This window comes from Pomacea canaliculata, linkage group LG10 (genome assembly GCF_003073045.1).
Source record: "Pomacea canaliculata isolate SZHN2017 linkage group LG10, ASM307304v1, whole genome shotgun sequence".
Classification (NCBI taxonomy): domain Eukaryota; kingdom Metazoa; phylum Mollusca; class Gastropoda; order Architaenioglossa; family Ampullariidae; genus Pomacea; species Pomacea canaliculata.
This window is the reverse complement of record NC_037599.1, coordinates 26,108,086-26,129,019: the sequence shown is the minus strand read 5'-3', so window position 1 is coordinate 26,129,019 and position 20,934 is coordinate 26,108,086. Positions and strand designations below refer to the sequence as shown.

At 36.5% G+C, this 20,934-nt stretch overlaps 2 protein-coding genes across 2 annotated transcripts in view; both read right to left on the bottom strand.

The window, feature by feature from the left end:
• Positions 1–20,934, bottom strand: part of LOC112574371 (GTPase IMAP family member 4-like) — a 46,852-nt gene that overhangs the window by 4,313 nt on the left and 21,605 nt on the right. The gene's annotated exons all lie outside the window — the stretch shown is intronic.
• LOC112574520 (lymphocyte antigen 75-like) lies at positions 14,046–19,700 on the bottom strand. The gene is made up of 5 exons (XM_025255648.1): positions 19,590–19,700; positions 18,873–19,003; positions 15,603–15,727; positions 15,003–15,160; positions 14,046–14,066 (listed from the first exon to the last, which is right to left on the bottom strand). The coding sequence occupies exons 1-5, from the start codon at positions 19,698–19,700 to the stop codon at positions 14,046–14,048; spliced, it is 546 nt and encodes a 181-aa protein (XP_025111433.1).

The following is a 20,934-nucleotide window of genomic DNA, read 5'->3' as shown; positions in this document are numbered from 1 at the left end:
ATGTTGTCTTTGTAAATAAAAAGCATCTTTTCGTGGCATCGCATCTCCGTGCACTTTATTTATGATTGCAATGTTCGTCCCTAAAACATCTATTTAAAAATGATTATAAATGAAGGCACACATTTAATTGTTAATAATGATAGAAACATGTAAACCGTATCATATTCCATATCGTAGAGTTTGTATGGAAAAAACATACGATCCTTATTGCTATTACAAACGTAAGAATGTACGTATGTTTCCTCCTTTATTTTTTCATAGTGTTTAAATATGTTGAATTTGATCTGAATGAAGACATTTTATGTCTGGAATCAGAGAATCCAAAATAAGAGCATTATGGGTGTGCCGTTGGACGAAGGTATAATGATGTGACCATCAATACATAATGTCTTAAGATGTGTGTGCTAAACTCTTTCAAGATCAACATCTTTCCACACGCCCTGAGCAGGTTCTCAGATTCCTTGGGGTTTAATGCGTCGCGACTTGAGTAATGCAGATAATGTAATTTGTTGCCGAGCGCGAACTGAAAGTGTTAATAATCGGCAAGACTGGAAATGGAAAAAGCAGTGTGGGTAACTCCATCTTGAACACAGACGCCTTTCCCGTTACACGAGGTTTGGTATCATCTGCACAAACGGACCTGGAAAGGACAGCTCAGAAATTTGGAGTGACCATCAAAGTACGAATGTCTACATCATGGCGTTTAAATATTTAATCAGTATACAAAGAACTAGAAAAAATAGACCATAGACGAAAATTATGACGGTGATGTTAAAATTATATGTTAAATTGCATTATTTTTTATAATTTAAGAAATTTTAAAAAATTTCAACAATTCATCACAATCTTTAAAACATTATCGTATTTCTAATGTGTGGATAAAAATACTTTAAAAATTATTCCTAATACTGGAGAGAACAAGGAAGGAAATTTGTTAGTTTAACATTTATAACTCTCTCATGAATATTAAATGTCGACTATTAGGTGTATTTTATGAAATTAAATTTGGTAAACAGTCTTTTAATACGTAACCAATTTATACGAAAAAAAGAAAATTTAATATATGTATATATACACACACACGTTGGAATGGATTTAATGTGTGTTTCGGGATAATATTCATATGCAATAAGCATAGTGTTGTTAGTTTTTAACTATTGTATTTAAACAAATTATTAAAATTGAATTAAAATAAGTTTTTTTATAATTTTTGTAAGGTAACTGATACACCTGACGTTAGCAATCTGCTTCTAGACAAAGAGGAAGCTAATAAAAGAATTAGCAAGTGGAAGTCACATGACCCTGATGCCATTTTGCTGGCCATTCGGTGTGACCTGCGCTACACCGCGGAGGAATACCAGATCTACGAGCAGACAAAGAAAGTATTAGGGGAAGAATACATCAAGCAGAACAGTGGCCTTCACCTTTGGTGATCGACAAGATATGGACATAGAAGAGGAACTAAAAACAATCTGCAAACAGCTGCAATGGGTTCTGGAAGATGCTGAAGGATGCTACATCGTGTTCAGCAGTCAGGATAAAGATGAGGACAAAAAAGCGGCAGGTTATTCATCTCATGAATCTTGTGCCCAACTTCAGTACGGGTTTTTTTTTTTACTTCGAATGCTAGTTTTGATCATTACTGATTTCCTCTCAACTTTTTCAGAGTTATTTAATACCAGATGAGAGCTCAGCTTGTCCTTTAATATGGAAGTACTATAGGCGTCTTCAAAACCATCTTTCATCTTTATAACATACATAAATCAGACCTCATTCTTTCATTAAAGACTATTGTAGTTTAATGTTACGAGCATCCTTTTATTAGGTAGGATATATCCAGGGTATGCCTCTTATAGCCACACAGGTTGTAAATTGTACATGTTTCTAAAATTCTATGCTTAAGAAATGAGATACAAGTCAACAAAATTCATTCCCACTAACCAAGTTTGACTCTGTATATATTTTGTTTTTGTCTCTGTTTTGTCACTATGAATAATATATTATTTTCAAAAAATATTCATTACGAAGTCCTTTGTCTGCTTATACAGAGTTTCTTATTATGATTTGAAGAGAATCCTGCTCCTTGGATCCACAGCAAGCGGGAAAATCTCAGGAGGCAATGCACTTGTACGAAGAAAAGTGTTCAAGGCAGGCACAACAATGCCAAAGAAAACCAGCTACATAACTGAAGTTGATGGAATGTGGTTACAGGTAAAATTATTTAATCTTCGGCCTCATCATGACACTTTTCCTAAATGTCTTTCACTCTAGTAAAGCTATTCGCCTAGCAGACAGCAAACGAATAAAAATGCATGTGCATGTGTCAAACACTTTTCCTGTAGATAATTTCTACCTTATATGAAATCTTCTATAAATACATAATTATAAGATAACTAGTATCTGCTTCAGATGACTAAGGTTCTATCTTTTAAACCAAGCCGTGTGTGTCGTCTTAATTAAATAAAAATTCTCACAATACATGAAAAAGGAAAATATCAATTGTCGTTGCATAATCGAAAAAACAAACAAAACCACAAGTGTTTCTTGCTGGCTTAAGTTAAAAATCAAGATCTCATTTAGGTACAGTACCTCAAATTTATGGATCATGATCATGTCATAAATTTTCTTCAGTCGTTGTGTCGTCCACTTAACTTGCCCCCGATGCCCGCATATAAATTTCGTAATACGAATATCATAAAAAACTCTAAGACAATATAACAATAAATCAAAAAGTTTTATTAAGCCTTTACTAACAAATTTATGTTAAAAATTGGTGCTTGAAGTAAACTTTTAAAAAAGCGGTCTACGGGAGTTAATTTTAGGTTTGATGTTAGCTTAGTTACCTCCCTTTATTTCTCTTAGGGAACGTTTTTAGTAGTCTTTATAACTTTTTAAATTTTAAATGTGCATATTTTCTATGTTTAATGAAGGTCATCAATACACCGGAGTTATCCCGTCTCAACACCCGTGACTTTATTAAAAAGCAGATGAGCTCGCTGCTGGAGGCTTCGGAGCCTGGTCCACATGCCATTGTGGTGTTTGTCAGGGAATCACAGGTGGCGTCTGAAGATTTCTCCTTTTTTGAGGGACTTGAAGCGTACTTCGGAGAGCGCCTTGAGCAAGTACTTGATAAGGTTGTTACTGTTACAGACGAGAGGAGCAGCGCAGGAGATGACAGTCTGAGTAAACTGACAAAATAAAATGCAGGGAAAAACTCTGCTTCGTAGACACCCAGACATCAAATGACAAGACCGAAATATTGACGACTAATATCAAAAATCTTCTTCAGGCCACAGAGGGAGACTTCTTGCCATTAAAGCGCATTCCTTGTGACCCTCATGACACGGATACTCCTACTTCTCATAAGAAAGTCAAATACTGATTTTCTGAATTTGTTAAGTATTTGACATTTAATAAAAAAATGTACAGAAAGAAGCTAATTTTTTTCCGAAACAAGTGAACTAAAATTGCTGCATGAAAAATGATGTATTTACACAAAGCTGTTCACGTATGTATATTTCTCTCAAGTGTCAAAACAATTTTTATCTTCCATACCACATTGAATATTTCTATAAAGGTTAAGTTTATATACATTCTGTACAGAAAATTCGTACAAAAAAGGACTACATCTGTATTGTACCTAGTTTCTACATGAGTGACCTAAAGATCAAATATACAAATATACTATTTAAAAGTACACAAGTTCTGCTCTCCTTTTCAAGGGAGATAATCTAAGGAAATTTAAGAAGACAGAAAAACTAATTTAACCAATGAACATGGGGTAAAATGTTTCGTCTTATAATGCGCACCATTTTGTATTAGATATTGTCATAACAATAGTTTATATAATAATATAAAACAAAGTAAAGATTCATTATGTTAATCATTTAACACTGTTTCGGCTAAAGTTTTTGTGTCACAAAGAAAATTGTAATTTTAGGATAATTTTTATTTTTCTTTGTGCCACACTTCAAATATTTGTAAGCACTTAGAAAGAATTGAATAAAGATATTTCTGACCCAGAAAATCAAAACTTTGCTTTCTGGTTAATTTCTTTTAAAACTTTCTAAACCCTTTTCTACCTGTAGCTTAAAGTATTGCTCTTCTTGTCATATTGCTGAAAATAAAACGCACATTATTTACGAACGACCGCATTGTTGTTCAACTGTCTTCATAATTAAAATGTAAAAATACCAACAAAAAAGTTTACGTTTTCAACAGTAAAGAAACGATTTGGAGAAGATGAATAGCTGCAAAATAAAGAGTTTTAATTGTATAGCTGTCTTTATTAAATTTTGATTTTAATGAAAATAATGATAGGTGTTTTCGAACGTAAAACTAGCAACAGATTATCGAATGTCAACTTCTTGGCTTGTTACAGCAGAATCAAATGTGCTTTACTTCTGTGTGGAAGAATGAAAAACAACTTTATTTGTGTCAAATGGCAATTATAGATAATGTTTCTACTAGATAATACATACAAAACGCGTTGAAGCAATTTCTTACACACACACATATTCCCAGAAACAGTAGACGCAGTTGGTGACCTTAGGTCACGTCAGGCAAGTACAACATGACGGTCAGTAAAGTTGTTCAAGGGAATAGTCCGTGGAATGAATGAGTTGCGGTGACGATTGGTTCTACAGACAGACATTGCGTACCTACAGCCAGACTACAAAAGTGAAAACTCACATGTCAACACATGGTCAGAAATAGAGAGGATATGGCATGCCCTCCTAATGATTTGCTGATGACAAAAGGCTGCCAAGTCGCCTTGTCTGATCCCGGTGCTCAAAGGAGACGAGACATTTCAATAACAGACATGGCATAAGAACATTCACAAGTATGTGAATATTTCCCTCGATAAACTGATACAAGGTTCATAAACACTCACCATCAGACGGCATTGTCTTTTAACCACTTTCTCCATCCCTGTATCTCGCATTTGCAATCCACTTGTGTGCCATACCGTCTATACCGGCTTTCACAGCGGGCATGGTTTTCCAACTGCATCTGTACACAGAAGGAAGGTATAATAGTAGTAATAACTTTGTAAATGCAGAGAAACTAATGCTAGGGGTCACTACAAAAATTAGTTTGTAAACTTTATTTTTAACAAACAGACATTTTGTACACTTCAAAGAATTCACCTATAAGATCATGCACTAATTAAGACCCCTCTTATCTGAAGCAGATGAAAGCTTTTCCTCTCTTCTGCACCTCTAAAATTATATTTTAACGGAAGTTCAGAACAAAACATTCTTTATAAAATCTTCCACACAAGGGAGGTCATGGAATTCTCCCCTCAAACGCAGGAGAGATGCCGAATCTGTTAAGAAAAATTAAATGATCTGAATTTGTGCTTTTTACGATATAATTGTAAACCTTGCTCCACGGATGAGGACCAATGGTTGGTGTGAACCTTGCTCCACGGATGAGGACCAATGGGTGGATAATGCATATAGCTGCAAATCAGTCTCAACACATCATATAAAACCGTAGAGACTTCATATAAAATAATGTCATTATATTTATTCGAATTAAAAACTCAAATTAGAAAGGATCGCTTAAAAGGGTGTTTGCCGCAAATGCACAGTCTTTCATGACAGCCGCTTTTCCTGAATTCTGTACACTATGATTCCTCATACTATTACATGTTCATCTAGCCTGCTTCCTCATTTAAACATCTGGAAAATCTCTTGAAGATCACTTAAATTTTGCAGTAGTATTGATCACTTTGATCACTTAAATTTTGCAGTAGTATTGATCACCTTGAACACTTAAATTTTGCAGTAGTATTAAAACTTGATTCATCTGGGGAGCAAGCCTTGAAGCACATCTCTGTGCTCGTCAACAGCATGATCCAGTCTGTTCAATAAGATGCAATGGAAATATTAGTTCTTTAATGCTAAACATAAAATAAGCATCTCAATTTAAATTCCACAGAAGCATAAGTTGATAAGGAGATGCATATAAACTATCAAAACATAAATACGTGAAAAATGTTTATCATAAAATCATACATGGAGCTGGAAAATACAGGTTCATGGGTAAGAGCCCAAAACAACACGGCACCTTCAAAAGCACACCACACTGACAGCATGATCTTCATTTCTGGAATGTCTGACTAATCACGATCCTCGATCTTCAGCCTCACCAAGAAAGTAAACTCAATAACATGAAACACTAACTTTAACCAAAGTCTGTATTCAAAAGGAAGTCAATTTTTGTTAGATAAAAAAGAAAGTGATTAATTATGGTAATCTATCTTACGGAATAAGAGTGTTCAAATCTCAATAAATGGTAAATTGTTAAGGACTGTTATAAGATAAACTGATACGAATGATTATTTAACAACACCAACATTTTGCGTCGGGAATTTATACATAAAATACTTTATGTGATCAAGCATCTTTTTTAAGAGAGCACATTCAACAAGCGTAAGTACCTCGTGATATATAATAGCTCGGGCTGAGCTGTACAAATTAAATTAATCTAATACTACAAAAGCACAATATTTTGCATACAGTTTCAACGTGTATGAATCATTAATGCTTTAATATTTAACATAATTTTAGGGTGTAGTTCTTACTTAATTTGTAAACTCACTGCGAGCGCGATGAACAAAGCAGTTGTTGCAGGTGGTCATTGACCGAGCGGCGAGTCCGAAGTCCTCCTGGTCAGTGAATCCGGGTGCGAGGTCACATGGCGAGCAAAATGTTCGACATACGGGTCATTGTAAGCGAGTAATGGCTACGACTGTTGGGCGTTCGGTTACATAGGAGCATCACCGCCCGTAGCCCGTATTTTCAGTCCTCTTCCCAAGCGGGGCCATTCAAAATCCCAAATTTCCTGCAGGCTGGGTCAGTTTGTTGGAGAGGTTGTCACCGTATAGATTAGGACCCATGAAGCGAACTATTGACGACGAGATCGGCGCGTGGGACTTACGCAGGGTCGACAATTAAGCATTAATTTTCACCTTCACCGTAACATAAATAGTTAGTACCTTCACTTTTGAACGCAAATATCACCTACATAAAGTATCTCGTGGCAGTGTATGGTGGTGGATGATGCAAGTAAAGCAAAAATAATTTGGGAATCTTCGTTCCCAGATTTCAGAAGTACATAGCATCATTTGCATTATTTCATGTTACTTAAAATTATCTTTATGTCTTCTACGAAGTACCAAACTCTCTACTTACTTTGATTTTTTTGACAAATGTAGGAACGAACAAGCGTGCAGTCCGCGTAGTTCAAGCCGTCAGGAGTGATCTCCCCACACGTTCCCGTAGTATCCCCCGGCTTCCCAATGCCTCTGTCAGATGAAGCTGAAGCACCTGCATCTGTTATTTGCAGGTTTATCCACCATCGCGAGCTCTCCAATCTGACCTTTTTCAGTAACTCCATCTTTATTTAGAAACCAGATATAGGTTGTTTACGATCGCTACATCATCGGCTGGCAGTAATGACTACCATTACACTGTGATTTCAATGCACAACCTACTGCAAACATTCCTTGTTTGGGACCCATGACTGATAACAGCTGATAGCAAAATATTTTTCTTCCATAATCTTGTATATTGTCATGCCTTATGCCTTTTAATCAAATATCACTGCTATAACTCATTCAATACGGAGCTGCGGTAGCCCGTTTGACCCCGGTATACGCAGCAGAGAATGACCGCGAATGAAATCTCGACTGGTATTTTCAAAAAAATTATATTTAATATCCTACATTAACAACAACTATGTGTGATACTCCGTTTTAAAGATCATTTAAAATAGATTTACGTGGTGTACATTTTAACAAATATACGTTTTGTTGTCTTGTAGTAAAATCAACTGAAAGACTGTAACTGTATCGGACCGAGAACTCACAAAATGGGGCCGTAGGTCAAAGTTCGACAATCAGAAAAAATATTTATAAAATATATATACACACAAAGCTCAAAACAGGCATATATTTAATGAGAATATACCTTTTGATTTTAATATTACTTACTGTTTTCTTCTCATTTTCGGTTGTTTGAAGTACAAATCCACGTCGAATTGAGTAACCTGCTACGAATGTCAAAATGGCGCTGAAGTAAACAAACCTTCGCGTGGTTTTAACATGGAGAAAATACCTGATTGGTTGATTTTTTCAGACTTTAAAGGGAAGTAATCGAAAGAGGAACAATTCCTTAAGGTTCCGTATTTTCTCCCCTTATGTATTGTTCTTTACGCACAGAACTAAACACTCGAAAGACTCTACTGTGGTACAACAGTGCGTAGTACAGATTCAGGCGACGCGTGGGCTGCGACGCTTAGCGCCGTAGTACAACCGCGTACTACGCGTGGCGAATGATATAATATCTGCTGAGCGCTCATCACGATCATGGTACCCACCAAAATCACTTCTTTAAAGAAAAGCGTGTAAACTTACAGGCCAACAAACTAGTTATCTCAGATTTGGACAACTCTTTATACAATTACTAGCACAAAAATCCAGACTCAGAAGAAATTTGTGAGATTTCATACCTACACCACCTCTATGTAAAGTGTATATAATTCATTCGCATTATGCTCATGACTTTAGTATAACTTAATCGTTATAGTAACCAACAATATGTGGATAAAGATATTGAGTGCAAAGTCATAAAACTACAAACAGAGTCATTTTGTAATTTTTCATTTTGTTAAGAGGTGTTTGTCAACACTACCTACCAGTTCGTGAAAGGTTTTCACCGACAGCAAGTTACCTCCCTCTGCTTCGCAACTCTTCTGGGCCTCAGATTGCATCATCATTGGGAAAAACTTGTAGCAATTTTGTGAGATCAAGAACCAACCAGTTTCACAGCCATCGATTCCTAAGCCTGTAATAATAGTAAGCAGGCAAAAGTGCTCAGTGAAGATATGGCAACCAATCGAACACAATGTGTAAAGAACTCTTCAATGCCTCCAGAGTACTGCATAAATGTAATACTGTCCCATCTACCATTCTTCCTTTCCCCGTGCAGTATTCCTTCTTCAAGCAGAATTCAACATTCAGTAAACTGGTAGGTAATGGAGCAAATCCTTATGAGTCAAAATACGTAGTGTGATTAAAATATTCAGTAGACTTTAATTATTAAATTTCTTATTACTCACTTGATGTTTTCACGCATAATACGTGGTGAGAGGAGTCACATGTCACACCATTTAGCAGGCCCTCAGAGTCCATCACCGCACAGTCTTTATGACTCAACACCTTGTTGAGCTCGTCTTCCTTCCATTGTCTGCCAAATTAAGCAAGATTTTGTGGCAGGTTTAAAAAGATGTTATTATATAGACAAGGGTAGCGTGGTCGGCTGACCGCATGCGAGACGAAACCAATGTGTTCCATTGAACCTCCAGCTGTAGATACATTTGTTTTATTTTTTGTAATATTGTTCACTTGAAATGTTTTTGGCTTCGGCTTGTTCACACTTTAAATATATTTTCAAAACTTTATTATAATATAATATTATATATGTATAACTTCAAAGTCTAGTACGTTTTCAATGACTAGATTGTGCGCAACACAAAAGTACTGTTTCCTAAAATATGGTTAAATAACTCCAATTTTTTATACAAGCTTCTACAAACATCTGCAAGCTCAGAAAGAGCTCAAGCTCATATTGTCAAGATTTTTTTCACAGAAACTCACACTTAACATAGAGTCCTAGTCCTTCTAATAGGGTGGGAAATGCTGGTCATTTAGCTATAACACTATATCGTCTAGCCGTATCGCCCTCCCGTTTGAGGCAAATCGTTCTCTCCGTGGAAAGGACGTGCTTTGACTTTTGGTGTTGGGACGATTTGAGGACATGGTTATAGTAGGGTCGATTTGACTTAGGCTTGTGGTGCATATGACTTGGCAGTAATAATAAGCAGCAACTGGCTAAAGCCGAGACAACTTAAACGTATCTCTATGTTTAATACTGAGGTCTTCTATTCAGTGGATCTTTCTATAATAGATTTTTTAAAGTTTCTTTAAAGTCTCTTGAGGTATGGTTAAGAGAATCGAGTTGCAAGAACTGGAGCAATTATTCCGGTGGGTAGATGGACTCAATGTGGCGTTGCTAAGGATGTAGAAAACGTGCTCTTTAGGACATAAGTGAAGTAGATGTGATGGCCAGACAAACTGGGGTTTTGCCACGAAGATAGATGTCTTCTCAAACCATCAAATCGACGAATAGCATTCCTGGACGTTGCTACACACGTTGTCTGTCATGATTATCATGACCAGAGTGACCCTGTCCAAGTCAGAAAATAATTTGTTTTTCTCCACGACTTCTTTTTCTATCCCAGACGACGTCTGCACCACTGCACACGTGCCTAGCAGAATGCCTGTGTCAGCAGTCTTACTGTGCAAATTTATACTGGTGGAGGCTGTTGCGGATGCTCTGCTGGTGGTGTTGAGGTGTGTTGCCACTCTCAGGTCTGTTATCAGAGATGAATCTGTTTCTCAAAGCTGTTTGACTTAGAAACTTGCCATCGTGATGTACCACCTATTGGGACTGTATACACTAAATATATTGCTTAGTGATGTCCATAGTCTGAAATTGTTTCAACACCTGCTAAACAACCTACTCTCAACTGTCGGGCTACTTTTTTTCCGGATATGATATTCTGAACTCATTCCAGAGTCTGGGTGGAGACCACTAGTGTCCAACGTCTTCTTAAGTCATGTTTGTTCTACCCTCGTTCTCTCTCATTTTAAATACCCCTTGATAAATAATGTTGATTAGAGTTTATGCTGCCCGTAGGTGACAGGGGTATAGAGTGATTACATTGTACGGTGACAGTTTTGGTTCACCAGAACATCTTGCATATTTGAGTTTATTAAGCGTTTCTATAACACTGTGGGGCAGACTCAGACAACTACAGTAAAAGCAAACCAGGTAAGCGTTATTTACATACCATGCACTAACTTTAAAAATGTCCAGTTCATTCCACGATGCCACAATTTATATTTCGTGTCCAAATTTGTCAACTTAAGATGCATGCAAGTACAATCTGTTTTTAGGTTTTTGTGAGTAATTATATATCTATCCAGAAATCAGAAAACTTTAATTTGCACTGTAGCAGATATTAAAGCTACAAGAACTGTTTGGTCCTTTAAAAATTTTGTATGGTAAATGTGATTCGAAAGATAACAGTTTACAGAATGAATAATCAACTATTGCAATGACAAACGAGTCTAAACAATTCATTGGGTCTAAAGTGGTACCCGCTAGGAGAGGTAACTATTCCGTGGCGAACGGAAAAGAAGTGACAGAAAAGATTGCTGTAGGTAACAAGTTTGGAGACAAAGCTTTTCTATTTTTCTTTCATTGTAGGGAGTAGTACTGACTGATCTGTTGCTCGCACTAACTCTTTATCTTTACAGCACTACAAAAATTGTACACATTGCAGTTTTCTCTCACTATAACACTTCTGGCTAATTTGTGGATCATTCTCCGCCTCCACGCATCAGTCAAAGATAAATATTCGACTAAACTTGAAAGTGCATTAATAGAGAACTCACGTGACCCGTGGTGAAAAAGATGAAGACACGCCTTGCCATCGCCATCTTCTATCTCCTGATGATAGTTTTTGTAGACCTACCCACGATGTTGATAGGGGGTGTCTTTCTATGATTTTTTCCTTTATCTGTAACTTTACATAAAACACTTATAGATATAATACAATATACTGCGATGTAATTTTTTTGCTTGCAGCACACCACTGTCTCTATATCATTAGTGCTGTGTGTGCATAGGGTTTTATTTAAAATACAACACCAGAGAAACCATTCCTATATTGCATCGAAATATTTTGGTTCTACCGTCCACATATATATATATAGCTAATGTATCTGTTATATGCGAATGATAATGAAACCAATAGTAAATAACTTTGCTCGATAAAACATCACATAAAAGAAATTCTCAAAGATTTCATCTCTATCTTCTATAAAAGTTGTGTTTTATGCACACACCTATTGCAGATCTGCTGACAACTTATCTCTCTCTTTCTCTCCTCTCTCTCAAACAGATATATAAAAATACTTAGTGCGCTTCATGCAATATAAACCCAGTGGATGAAAATTGAGACTTTAAATAAGATCTGCTAAAATATATTCCTTTCTTAATGCCTCAATTAGTACTGTTTCCTGAAGAAGAAGAAAAAAGAAACCAAAATCTACGGGAAAACAAGGAGCAAAACAATGCATTAAAATGAAGCTTACTGCTTTACCTAAGAGTCTCTTAATTTCACTACTTGGTATCGGTGAAAAGGTTGCGAGTTATCTATTCTCTCTACCACCACTGATTCAAGTCGACAGTTAAGCACACATATATATGAATGTGAGAAATGTGATATATCAGAAAAAAGAGCTATATTAAAAAATATTATATTAAAAGAAAGAAATATTGCTCTGACAAAACATCCCAGTCTTCATTCTGTTCAATTACAGCTTTAAATGAGGGTCTTTCGTTTTGATTGATGTCTTATGGCCTGTGGAAACATTCAATCAGCAGGGTTAGTAAACTTTCTTTTTTAGTTTTCTTTATTATAATTTCATTTAATTGTCCGAATTTTGTAGATTTTGTGAATATTATTCTAGCGGGAAGGATTCTTATCTAAATAATTTTTATGGGATTTTTTCAAACTCAAAGTTGTTACCTAAAATAGTCATAAACTTTTTTATTTATTTCATGGCATTATATATATGATTATCATATCAATGTAGTACTTCCAAAATTCTTGAACATAGTTACGTTTCAAAAATATGTGTTTGATTGCTTCTTTTTCTTGGTTACGAAAGGTACATAGGTTTTTACTTAAAATTTTTATCTCTTTAAAAAAATTAATTATTTATTAAGTATATAAGATAATAATTATACCATATGCACAAGTCTAACGTGGAATAGCTTATATTTAATTTCAAGGATTTTACTTATTTTAAGAAATATTCTTTTAAAACCTAATTCGCTGTTCAAGTTTTTAATCCATTTTTGACAACAATAAGGTTCATGCTCATTATCGTTAACTTTTGTCTGTCTTTAGCTTCTTGTCCCTCTTGAATCTGACCAGCTACTTGTTTTAGCAAGTCGTCTCCCCAGGGCCCGGGCTGGCTCTCAACGGCCCTGAGTTCAAATGTACAGCTCGGAAAACCAAAGGAAAATCCGAAAGTCGCAGAAGAGTCAGACAGTCCTGGACAACAACGACGCAACGAAAAAAAAAAAAAAAAAAACACCGGCCGACACAACTGGCACCAAAAACACAACCAGCTAATAAAAAAATTGCAGAGAGCCGCCACCCTCAGACCTGCTAGGCGAAGGGACGCCACTCCAATCTGTATCTGATCTGTATCTGTAATCGATGTCTTCCGCTCATTTTAGGGACAGGGATTGCACTCTCTATAAAGTCGGTCACGACAAAAAAATAACCTCTTTACAATGCGGCCTACATCGCTGTTAACTAAGCTGTCATGATATTGACTCATTAAACTGAATTGTACTTTTGGTCAAGTTAAGATATTGACGAACATGCTGTTCCAATGAACCAATAATGTGCTTTCATCCCCCATAAGCCATCGATTTTTGTTTCTCGTCGCGCAAAACTTTGCTACACTTGGTCACCATAAACAATATTTTTCGAGTTAAGAAATTTCCTAATAAGAGTCAAATAGTGCTCAATATATTCTCTTACCAACTCCACCAAAGAGCTCACAGTGAATAAGTTACTTCCATGTAATGTGCAGTTTGCTTGTGCATCCATCCATGTAACTGCATCAGTGGAGAGCATATAACAGGAACTATTGATGAGGATCCACCCAGCACCACAGTCTGCTGTTGCATTGTCTCCGCCCACAACAGACAAAAGGTATTTTGTTTATTCTGAGGTACAGTCATTGTCCGTATAAAAAAGAGACACTGCTGTGTATAAATGTGCAAATTCCTACTATGTATATAACAAAAGATATGAATGTATTTATGGTTAGTTTAATGTGTATAAAATTACATGTTTGAAAATTTTTCAAGAAAACTTTGAACAAATCACCCTAGCGGCAGAGAATGCTGAAAACACACAAGTTCCATAAAAAGCATTAAGCTCCATACTTGTCAAAATGGACATATTTTTGACATTCTTAATTTTTATGGCAACTCTTAAATCGTTAAACTGTTCAAACGTTTTTACTTACTTAATTGTTTTTTGCAAATGTATCGGCGAGACCGCTGACAGGACGCAGCACTCAGGAAGCCGTCAGGGCCCAGCACCGCGCAATCATTGTTGTTTTCGTCACTGGGCTCGTCTGTGTCCCAAATTCTTTAGTGCAAAGAGAAATCGTCAGCGGGGATAAATAGATGTAGAGAAACGATAGACTAGATAGCATGTAGAAACATTTTTGAAGCACAGCTATTTTTCTTACCATGTCTAAAACATATCGTGTACACGACCGTGTTAGTAGTAACTAGCTGTAAAAAGATAGTTCACGAAGGGAATACGTGTAAATTTTAAAAAAAATCCGAAGCAAATAGAAATTTAAACTACGATTTATAATTAAATGACTTCGTTACATGTAGTAAGCGACATCTTAAAGATCGCCTCTGGAGAAAAAAAAAACAAACTCACGTGACTAGACGTGTATAGGACGATGGTTCAACCCACCGCCATGTGCTGGATGGTTCGGTCTTTCGTAATCCAACCCACCAGTTTGATAAAACGGGGAAACGTTCCATTTCTATTTTTATATGCAGCTTTAGATAAACCAAACCAAATTATCAAAGGTAACGGTAACAATATATATATATAATGTCTGTGCAATAAACGTGCTTAAATAATGGTAAAGTAAGAATTTAAAATTTTCTCTGCATCAATAAATAAATATATATATTATTTTCTTCTTCGTTGAAAGGTGCATACCACACAGTTAAATAAATAATGTGAAAATAAACCCCAATCATACATTCTCGAAATCTGCTCTTAAAGCTGTGTCTATAGAGAGAACATACCAGTTCATCTATAGAGTTTATAGACAGCATGTCAGCGCCATCTTTCTTGCAGCTCGCTTGAGCATCCGACCACTCCATTTCCTCTATATACAGCTTGTAGCAGGAAGAAGAAATAAGGATCCATCCAGTTTCACAGTTTTTTAAATCTCTGGTATGGTCTGCAAAACCAAATCCAAGGAAACATCATTCCAGTAGATTATGTACATCTTTCATCACCTTGCCTTGACTACTATCTATCTATATCACATGCAGTGTGTGTCTGACCAGGATTGGGAGGCAATGTACATAAGGGGCAAGTACATTCTAGTGCTTAGAACCATTAACTTTTTTTTTTATATATTCTAAGCCTTAGTGAATAACTCAGTCCTAATAATGGATAATGTCAAACATATTCAAAGCACCAGTGAAAGTTTAAACTATATGTCAAAGACTAGCATAAAGATTTTTTTCTTCGATTCTGATAATATACTGTATAAATAATATCATTTATAATTTGATAGCTGTTCTCATCTTTAGCTTAACAGTTTTTGTCGCTTAAAATTCTTTTAAGAATTCCTGTCCTCTTTTTTTTCTTGGAGTGTCCAGCAAATATTCACTTACTGAGATGTTTTTCACAGATGTATGGGCGAGAGGAGGAACACTCCAGGTCGTTCATGAAGCCGCTGGCAAACATCTCAGCGCAATTCTCAATGCGAAAGTTGTCTGGCTGATTCAAATCCCACAATCTTCAGTTTAAGACAATGTGAAAGTTGGTCATTAGTAGTTAATTCAACAACAGAATGTGCGTGCGTGCGTGTGTATGTGTGTAAAAAGGTAAAGGTCACCCCTAACCTTTTCGGGTCGTTGTGGGAAGGGGGAAGGTGTTTGAGACCTCACTTTTTCGTGTCAATCTCCTCTGCCTCACCGCATTACCTTCCATAACCCTTTATGGAGTCCGGTACCTATTTACGCCAGATGGATCGACTAGGGAACGTTTGCTGCACTAATCGCGCATTGAACCAACGAACTAACACTGTAAGAAACTCTTTTGCTCGTCGAGGTGACGATTATGTGTTCTCACTTTTATACCCACGATGTAATATTAGGTGGATCTAGCTCATTAAACACGGGTGATTTATGTAAAAATGATAATACGAAATGTCGATTGCATTCAGTTAAGTTTGCTGTCAGCACGAAATTCTCTCTTCGTATCGCTTACACCATAACTACAATTTTCGGCTTTCGGGTCTTTAGGCATTTACCATCTGGAAAGCCAATAGTACGAACTTTTCTCCTCTTTTAAAGTACTAATGAGGTAATTAATTTATTCCTTGCCAGAAATCCAACAGTCTGTATGTTTCAACTTTTTCAAAGAACGATTCAAATATTAACCGATCAAAAGATTTGTCTGCAAAAGTTTAGGAGTAAACAGACCCGTCGACCATCTTGACGCTAATCTTTGAACCCGCTTTTCTCGAAATGGCCGCAACCATACTGTCACACTTCAAACGTTTATAACTCACTCAATTTTTTAAAGGCTAGAAGAACAACTTTTGTATCAAAAGAAAGTTCAGAACCTCTACTGTTTAAAAATGTGCAATTTGGCAAATCTGAAATTAGCGACTTAAGACTCATTTCGCCGTGGAGGGTCACATTTGATTCCAGTTGTGATCCTGGTGCTTGACTTCTTTTCGTGACTGTGACATTTTCACATTCAACGTTTCATTTCTTCAGTTGACTGCGTTCTGTCTCATTTCTTTTGTTTTTCCTGTAACTTTTGTTTTTGTATACAGGTTTGGTCAGATTGTTGATCATTTCTTGAGCATCCTTGTGCTTGCTGGATGGCCAACCAATGTCATCAGTAGAGTCTAAGTCTTGTAGTACAGACATAAGTGTCTAGCGGATACCTTTTCTCGTGGGTTTTTTGTGGTTTTTTGTTTGTTTGTTTATCTTATTAAGCTTTATAAACCAGTCGGTGGCCACTATAAAAAGGAATAGTGGGAATGCATCCCCGTTTGAAACTAGTAGTAATATTTAATTTGTCTATTATCTTGCTTTTGCTACAAACCACCTGAAAATAAAAATCTGTGTATAGTGCTTTTATTACATTTACTATTTTCTATTGTAATTCATGATTTTCACGATCTATGTTAGCAAATGCATTCTCAAAGTCTATGAACAGGGCATGGAGAGTGCTGTTTCAGTTTTTCAATAATCTGCCTTAAGGGGAAGATTTAATCACTCCATGACCTTTTTCTAAATCCTGGCTTTTCTTGCCTGATGAGGTCATTAAGAACAGCGGTGAGCCTCTCAAACTGACTTAAATGAAGATATTGTTTTCTGTGATGCCTCGGCAATTTAAAGAGTATTCTATTCTTCTGTTGTTTGTTTAGTATTCCATTTTGCCTGAAATATCTTATTGAGCAGATTTGATATTTCTTCTGCTCCTATATTTACTAACACTTCAGAGAAAATCCCATCATGCCCCCGAGTTTTTTCATTTTATTATTGCTGGATGGCTCCCTATATTTCAGTGATTTTGTTGGGGCTCTGTTTTTATGTTCAGGTCTTCTTCCCTTTCTTAGATATTAGCTAGTATTGGAGGGCTTGAAAAGTTGAGCAGTTTCTCGAAGTGCTCCTTACATCTCTCTACTTTCTTACTGTATTCAGTCATTATGTCCATTGTAAGGTTTTAAAGGTAAATCGTTACTGTCACTTTTATTTCCTGTTAGGAGGTTTATGACCATATAAACTATAAACCAAGTTCACATTTTGTTTTTCTTTCTGCTCTTATAGCCAGGTTTCCTATTATTTTCTTTTACCTGTTCTAGCGCTCCATTTCATTTCCTTGTCTTTCTAAAAAAGTCTTTCACCATCTTCTCTTTTAGGCGTGGAGACTTTGTGTTAACTGATGTCTTTTCTCTTTGTCTCTCATGTTTCCAAGGAGATATAGCTTTCCTCTACTATTTTTCTGTAGTTGATGTTCTTAGCTGCTTTTTTCGCTGCTTGGTAAAAGGTAAAGTCAAGCATTTTAATTAAATACAATCCTGTGGATGCAGCTTGCTTTGCAACGAATTTATTATTAGAATCTTAATTTATTACACACCACTCCAAGAATACAACCATAATAGAATAGGAGAAACCGTCAGGAAGAAGTAGAGCATTACATTACTAGCAAAGACCTGGTACAGGACAAACCAGGCAAGGGCTTATAACTCATGGATCCTGACCTGGGACTCTATGCACTGGTAACCTCAGGGAAAGCTGAAGTTGAAGTGGAGGGAATCTAATGGTGAAAAATGCGATAAGAAGATATTTAGGATATAGAGAAGAGAAACACTGGTCTCAAACTCCTTTGGCGATCAACATAAATTTAGTTCTAAAGGAATAAAATATGAAAAAATCAGTGAATCAGAAATGTATAAAGTGACCGAGGTATTAATGGGTCTCCCCAACCACTCGTTTAGAGAAAGGAGGGCTGGTATTCACCTCATATTAATGCCGGAGCCATAGGGGTCAGACACTAAAGCTGAAAACTTTGAGCTGACACTTTAATCTTTAGATGTAATACTTTTTATTTTGAGGAAAATCTCACACATGTGGTGTTTCAAGCCACGACGGTTATACTGTTACGCCTCTCTTTCACTACTAACATATACCTCCAGCTTCCTCAATTATGCATTTAATTTTTTAAAGTACTCCTCTTCAGTCGCGAAGCCACTACTTTTCGTGTGTACTTTTGATGCCAGCCAATATGTCTGCAATGTTAAAGAACGAGAGATTCCCGACAAAAAAAAATTCTTTGAAGTAAGTGGACTACTGCTTTAATTAACTTAGTGGGTTTGTCTTCTATTTTGTAGCATGTTAGTTATAAATTAAGAATGGACTCACATGACTAGTGGTGTCGAAGATGGGGGCTCTTCAAGCCATTTCCACGTGTTGCTTGATGACTTGTTCTTCCGAAGTCCCACCCACCAGTGTGATTCACGTTCTCTTCGTTTCATCTCCTTCCGTACTTGCAGCTTCAGATAAAACAAATGACAGGTGAAACAACATTTAAAAAAGCAAGTGGCAAGAAAAGGATTGTGAAGAAGACTAAAATCTTTACTCAATCACCACTACTACTTCACAGTATCATGCGACTGTGGAGCTTCATGTTTATTGCCTAGTTCCAACTAAAGATTGTTAATCTTTCTATTCTCTGCTCTCGCTTAATATTTGTTTTAGGTATGATTTACCTATATACCCAAAATGCTTGCCAGTAAAAGTGCCTCGACCACGCAGCCTACATTTATGGCTGAAATATAAACGAGTTCTGTCACCGGCTTTTTTAACAGGAATATTCTAAAACAAGTTTGAAAGATTCAGGGCGTCAGAAATCTCTCTCACACACACACACACACTAAACGACATTACAAAAGGCCGTCATAGGTAAGTATACAAACTTACCACAAATTACAATTTTTCTTACTGAAATCTGAAATATATCAGAGTATATTTTTCGTCTCCTCGTGTTCAAAATGCACGGTCTGCCGTTTACCACAAGCAACTGTGGTAAAAAAGGAATTATTCCAAAGACGGTCGTAAATGAATGTAAAGACTACCTACCAGTTTTTTAGATGAACCAATGGACAGCAAGGTAGCATTATCTGCAAGGCAGTTTGCTTGAGCTTGAAGATAATTGGCTTTCTCTGTGGAAACGGTGTAGCAAGAGGACATGCCAGCCGAGTCTGTACTGCAGTTCTCTTTATCTGTCAAAACATGATAAAAAAAGATCAATGTCCCCGGTATATATTTTGCGATACATTCATCATCCCTCTACATCTTACTCACTAACATGCAGATACTAAAATGCATGCAGACATATGTGATCATGTTTAAATGTCTCTTTGTTTGTACCTTTGTACGTTTTGTGTCCATGTGCATGTGCAGAGGTGAAAAGAAAGACAAGTACGTCTGTAGTAAAACAAATGATGATGAATATAATACTAAAACATCGGCTCTAAACTAGTTATTTAGTTTAATAAAATGATTAAATGTTTACGCGTATAAGAGTTCAATTTGCAGATGTTCTTTTGCAAAATGTTCACAGAAGCTATTTCTACAGACAGCCAAGACTAAATTATTATGAAGCTCTTTTTTGCCAGGGGCTAAGTAAAAAAAACCTAAAAATGAATATTACATCTAATATAATGGGATATATAAATTCTTTTGGAAGACTTTTAGCAGTTGTTGAAAAAGATGGACAAGGGTGATGCAGACTTCACAATACCATGGTGCTGCGGTGGACAGACAAGAACGACGTGGCAGTCCTTACCACCATCCAAAAGCTGCAGATAGTCATGGTCAAGACATGCACCAGTGAAAATAGGAAAGCCACAGCTATTTTGAAGGACATCAAGTACATGGGCGGGGTCGTTCACAGGGATCAGATGGTTGCCTACAACACTTTTCACAGGAAGACCATGAAATGGTGGAAAAAGCTAGCCTTTTATCTACTTTCTCTCACCATGGCGAAAGCATACTGTTGGTACCTAAAGGTAAGGAAAATGGTTGGTAAGCAAGGTATGTCTTTGGAGGATTTTTTTATTTCTGTTGGTGAGGATTTGGTTACTCGGCCAGCAAATGATGAGGACCAGCCAACAGGATTCACAGTAAAACAGCCAAAACAGCCATGATTGCTTTGATTTGAGGGAAAGTATTATCTTAGTCCTCTCCAAAGTAAAAGGTATTGTCATGTTTGCTACCATAGGCTGAGGGCAGAAGGAGAAACCAGTGACTACTGTAAGAGAAAGACTAGTCGCCCCATTATTAGTCCGAAAAGGAAGGCCCTTGTATACATTCCTGCATGGAGGCATACCATAGCATGTAGGACTTTACTAGAGTACAGTTGCGAGGATACATTAAAATCTGTTATACATCCCCAGTGAAAATAGTCTCAGCAATATAGGAA

Bases quoted from the DNA above. Each gene is read 5' to 3' on its own strand.
- LOC112574520 (XM_025255648.1), bottom strand. From the start codon at position 19,700: ATGTCCTCTTGCTACACCGTTTCCACAGAGAAAGCCAATTATCTTCAA. The intron at 19,004-19,589 runs GTAGGTAGTCTT...TTTTATCTGAAG, and splicing joins TTGGTTCATCTAAAAAACTG to CTGCAAGTACGGAAGGAGAT. The intron at 14,067-15,002 runs GTATGTTCTCTC...GTGTGTTTTCAG, and splicing joins TAAACTCTATAGATGAACTG to CATTCTCTGCCGCTAGGGTG.